This window comes from Lepidochelys olivacea (genome assembly GCF_965140295.1).
Source record: "Lepidochelys olivacea isolate rLepOli2 genome assembly, chromosome: 3".
NCBI classification, from domain to species: domain Eukaryota; kingdom Metazoa; phylum Chordata; order Testudines; family Cheloniidae; genus Lepidochelys; species Lepidochelys olivacea.
The window spans coordinates 139957302-139963044 of record NC_140413.1 but is presented as its reverse complement, the minus strand read 5'-3'; the positions used below and the strand labels follow the sequence as shown (position 1 = coordinate 139963044).

General features: G+C 42.2%; 1 protein-coding gene across 1 annotated transcript; it reads left to right on the top strand.

The window, feature by feature from the left end:
- The first annotated feature begins 648 nt into the window (after positions 1 to 648).
- MAP1LC3C (microtubule associated protein 1 light chain 3 gamma) lies at positions 649 to 3192 on the top strand. Its single transcript, XM_084624053.1, has 4 exons — positions 649 to 904; positions 992 to 1047; positions 1196 to 1302; positions 2630 to 3192. Exons 1-4 carry the CDS (start codon positions 847 to 849, stop codon positions 2838 to 2840), a joined length of 432 nt encoding a protein of 143 aa, XP_084480179.1. The 5' UTR covers positions 649 to 846; the 3' UTR covers positions 2841 to 3192.
- Positions 3193 to 5743: the final 2551 nt, after the last annotated feature.

Sequence of the window (5743 nt, the reverse complement as noted above, 5' to 3'; positions counted from 1 at the left end):
TTAAACCCTCACATAGGACCTTTGGCCCAAATCCTCAAACATATTTAGGCTCCTAACTTTCACTGATTTTAATTTCCACTGAAATTAATGTCAATTAGGAGCCTAAATACCTCTGAAGATCTGGGCCTTTGTGCCTAGGCCTCTGCAAATGACTGATTAACCCCTCATTTCACCCAGTGAGACTAAGCAGGTCGGCCCAGCACTTTGTTCACACGACAGTTTGCTACAGGTATAGCATATTGTAATAACACCAGCATGATGCATACAGCAAAGCCTCAGCCCTGTCCCATCTTCTTCTGGCAGGGGTTTGGGGGTGCTGGTGAAGCCTCATGAGTGGGCCCCTCCAGGAAGAAGTGCCTGCAGTCGCTCTCTTGTAGCCCCCTCTCGGCAACATGTTTTTAATGGGTCTAGGCAGGTGTCACAGGCAGCTGTCCTCAAACGGAGCAGAGACTGGAATGACGTAGAGACCCTTGAAGAACAGTGGGATCCAAAGGCCTTCTGACACTTAAGGTGTGAAACAAATAACATGGGATATACAATGTGTCAGGATGTCCTGTCAGGACAGGTACACTGCCCTCTGCAGGTACAGAACACAGGCAGAAGTCCTCTCTCTGTCCAACAGGCAGACCCCACCATTCCCTAGTAAACTAGCTGCAGCCAGGTTGAATCCGCTCCTGCTGTGTGGGAGAAATGGGGGTGGGGTAAGGGAGTAACATGATGTCACAACTAAGCCTTTATAAGGGGCTCAGTTTAACAACTTCCCACAGTTTGAATTCAGCTGTGGTAGAGGACTGGGAGCTGCTTGTTATTGTTAAGCCCTAGTAACAAAGTCTTCTAGTAAAGAAGATGCAAACTCTGCATAGCAGCCAATCTGTTAGACCTTTTAAACTGAGAAAGAGTTTTGGTAAGTCATCTGGGTATTGTACATAGCTAAGCTATATTGGAGGTTGAGGAATGCATGTGTATAATATTTGTTTTTTCTTTTGCACAGCAACTAGACTGGAAGAAGTAGCAGGAATTCGGGCAAAGTTCCCAACAAAAATCCCGGTAAATATATCTCTGTTCTGTTTGCTATGTTAGTATTTAAGCCTTTCTTAAATAAGTTTAAAGCTCAGCCATTGAAGACTTTTTGTTTCTTTAAAAACAAACACTTTCAATTGCTTTAAAAGTGATCTGTTTACTCTTGCAAAAACAGGTAATTGTTGAACGGTATCAGAAAGAAAAATATCTTCCTCTACTGGACAAAACAAAATTTCTTGTTCCTCAGGAGTTGACCATGACACAGTTTATAACCATCATTAGGTATGTAGCAAACCCTGGAATAGCAATTGGCCCTCTACAAAGGTGGCTGCTCTTATGCTGTGGCTTGCAAGATCTGGAATCTAGATGTTAATTTGAATCAGGCTGCCTAGTACTCCGTCAAAGGGGGGGCTCGGTTGTATTGAGTGCTGTGTGTGGGAAGCACAGAGATCTAGTCAGTGGCCTTCTTTTTGCCAGCAGGACTCTAACAGAGGTAAAACCTGCAATGTTTTCGCTCTTTTAAGATAAGCTTTCTTTCCAAACCTGTTCAGAGCTTCTTGTGAAATCAGTGACTGCATAGAAGCACAAAGTTTGTCCATGAGCCTAAGTAAATAGGGTTTCTGACTAATTCATGTCCTGCTTGCCTCTGGTGAGAACTTAAATAAAAAGGGAGATGACTGGTAACCAGGCCTCTGAGATTTTAGTCCCAGTGCTGCTACTGATTTGCTATGAACCTGTGTAAACTGATAGAAGTGGGCTGTGTGAAGAAAATGCCTGTAAATTGCTCTGAGGTCATTGGCTGAGAAGCTCTATAGGGAAGAAGTTCTCTACCCCTGTAATTCTTAAGTATATTCTAGAGTATGTCTGTCTTTAAAAGACCATTGCCTTAAAAAGCCTATGATCTCCATATAATACAATGAGAAGAAGAGGAGTACTTGTGGCACCTTTGAGGCTAACAAATTTATTTGTTAGTCTAAGGTGCCACAAGTACTCCTTTTCTTTTTGTGGATACAGACTAATACAGCTGCTACTCTGAAACATATAATACAATGGCTTCCATCAAGTACAAAGAGGCTATGTGTGGGTGGATGGGCAAACAGGCCTAACTGTCTTAGGAGCTGAGCCCCTCTGAGAGGGACTAATCTCTCTTAAGACTGAGCGAAGCTTTGAATATGTGTGTAAATAAAGGTTTAAAGCCATACTCTATCTTGCACCATATGTAGAACAGTGCTGAAGAGACTTCTGCTCTCTGCTTAGTATTTAGCAACTGCAATTGAGTAAACAAAGCCCTGATTTCAGAGCTTTTCTGTTTCAAATATTTGACTTGGGAGACTTGCATAAAAGCCACAGACTTTGAAAAATATGGATTTGACAATAAGACTGGATTTAAATCTACCTATATGATTGCCTACTGATGTTAAACCATATTGATTTACAAAGCATTGTGGCTCATCTCTAAAGTATAAGATGATAAATGTGTTTATCACAACTGCAATATCTGTCCTTATATTTGTCAAAGTGATTAATACACACTGCCAAAAAAGTGAACTCCTCAAAAGTAGCTTGTATTGGGAAAATAATCCTTTCCCCTTCTTCCTCCTAAATCTAGAAGCAGAATGGCTCTAAATGCTACACAAGCTTTCTACCTGCTGGTGAACAACAAGAGTCTGGCCAGTATGTCTCTGACATTGGCTGAAGTGTACAGGGACTACAAAGATGAAGATGGCTTTGTATATATGACATATGCTTCCCAGGAGATGTTTGGATGTCTCTTGCCCACTGCCCAAGGGAAACTTATGGAATGCCCCCTAAAAACATAAGGGCATGTCTGGCGGCTGCTGCTGCTAGGCAGCTGATTATGCCAGTGACTTGAAGATCAGAGATGCTCTTTCTAGTATGGGCTCTTAAACCCTGTACTGAGGGTTAATGGCCCAGATGTTGGCAGGACCAACTAATGCAGAAGTGGTGGTGCTCTATTCCTAGATAAGTAACTTGGAGATATATATATTTTATATTTGAAAAGACACTAGTGGGTTTTTTGAACTGCACCTTTAGAATCCTTTTTGTAATGTCAATGTTTAAGTTATGTAACTGCTTTTTAAGGGAACTCTAAAGCCTGAGCCTAACAATCAAATAAAGATACTTTTAAGACTAGGTTGAAAGTTAATATTAATCTAGGAAGTGTGTATGTGTGTGTCTATATATATAGAAAAGTGTTGTGGAGTACACCTGAAGCATCAGAGCAGTAGTTTTAAAGAGTAACTTGAAATGGTGGATTGTGTGCACATAATCTTTAAAGATGGTGGAGTAACTTCATGCTACACATCACTAACTTAGATTGTACAGCACCACATATAAAACATAGAGCATACTGATTGATTTTTTTTATACAGGTGGCTATTTATGGAAATATTCCTGTTGAACTATATGATGGGAAAGCTACTGTATGATCTGTTTGTTGGGCTGAGTCTGTTTAATTAGTTGATTAGACTAGCATCTGAGTTCACGTATCTACCTAAAATACTAATTACATGTCCAAAATAGGATATTAAGCAGGACGTCCTCTTCCATGAGTGTCCATGCAGCACTTTCTACAGTTGTAACAGTATTTCTAGCTTGAGGTTAAGCTACTCTGCTTTTTGAACTCTGCTCTAGGCTGAGTAGGCAGTTTGCTTTGTATCTTGCAACAGCTAGGTGAGGCCTTCTTAAAGGGGAGAACAGTGTCACTCTAATCTCCCTTTCCTCCAGGACACCTCACAAACTGTAAGGCGAGTAGAATTCTTAAGCGTGCACTCTGAATTAATCAAATGGCAGTCTGCTGAATACAACAGTGGTGTCTTGGAATAGGGTCTCCAGCCCTACCCAATGTCTTTTCTTAAACTAGTAAGGCACTATTTTCAAAGGTGGTGCTTTAAAACCCATTTGACTAAATGGATGTGAGTATGGATTTAAGAAATGTATTTACAGTTTGAAGCCCTTTGCCCTGATGATGGGAGGGGGAATATGGTATAACTATTGCCAAGGTAACTACATCCTCCTTGTCAATTTAATAGAGCAATAGTTCCCATGCCACCCAAAACCTATTGTAATGTCCCCTTAATCTGTAGAAACCTCCATGCTATGTGGACAGGTACCCACTTTGCTATGGAACAGGCACAGGCTTGCTTGGAGAGGGTAGGAAAAAGAGGACTGCAGCTGGAAAGGGGGAATGTTTGATTTCCTCCAAATAAACATTCGCAGATGTGGGGGGGGGGAGAAAGGGGTCCTTGTGTGCTGATGTACCTGTGAACTCTGGGGGCAGAGCTGGATGCAGGTTCAAGTCCTTTATAATTAATACTAGTGCAGTAGACTGCCACTTGATAGCTATCTCACTGAAAGAGTTATTACAGCTCACAAAACAAAGGAAGTGTCAAAGAAATCCCTGACCCAACTGGCTCACTGAAAAGAGCAATATCCCCCAGTGTGTATATTACCTACACCCAGTATAGCGCTGGATCCTAGAGTCTTACATGGACTGTTCTCACTTGCGCTCATAAAGGTACAGTGGAAATAATTTCTAATGGAGCTCAAGCAGTCCTTTGTTATAGACCCTCAGGGAGCTAGGAAGGTACCTGTGCGGCAGGCACGACAGAGGGCACTCCTGAGCAGTGGCAAGGCTCTCTTGGCTGGGTAGGGACAAAAGGAAGGTTTACACTATCCAGAACTGTTGTGCCTTCTAGCCTGTTTAAAAAGAGCTTGGCTCACCTGTTTTTGTCCCATGGTGGGGTGGGTGGGTGTGTGTGTGTGATAGCCCATAAAAAAGGGAAATGCTCCAAGCATTGGGTTGGGGTGATTATATAACTTCATCAGCCAGATATCTTTGGGCTGGCAGGGGTGCAAGTGCTGAGTCATCTAGCTTTTGTTGACATTTAGGCTGTTTGGTGCCTGAGGCTTAACACTGGGCTGAGTTACAGCCTCAGACAAAATGTGAACCACATAAAGATGATTATAAAGTATGCTAACAACCTGTCTGAACCTTAAAAATCCCATGAACTAATACAACGTCACTGGGTAGTAACAACCTGCCCCCTCCTGGGATGTGTCAAAGCAAATACGAATAAAAAAATCATAACTACCTTCAGAGGCAGAGGTTTTAAAATTTCCTGCAGTAAGGAACCCAGCATGAGGGATTCATTACCCAGCTCCCTTGCATTTAGCCTGGTAATGATGTGGCCTTGGCTTGAATATAAATTGTGTATTCCCCTGAACTGTGGGAGTTGGAGTCATTTAATCAAACTAGGAAAGGGGCAAAGTGAGAGAGCAGCCTGCTGTGCTGGCTACAGAACCAACCTGTGCAACAGATAACCACAGGGCTCCTTCCAACAGAGCTGCTGTTCAAAGAGTTGATGTTTAGCTAAGATATTACACACTTAGGTGCACTGATATTGCAGTGAAGGGCACCATTGCTAGAATGTATAGGAGGTAAATACCGCCACACTTTTCTATTTTAATGTAGAGAGCAAAGACTGGGGTATCATTTTATAGCTATAAATCTGCCCTTGTTTCTGAGTGGGGTTATGAACTTGAGTTCTTTGCACACAAGGGGCTTGAGCCTAGGAATAGAAACAGAAAATTTGGATGCTAATATTCACCTTGCCACAAATTACAGGTTCCCTCCTGTAAGGTGCTGAGCATTTTGGCCCTAACCCACCAAAGCACTTAAGCATAGAACCCCTCATGGGCT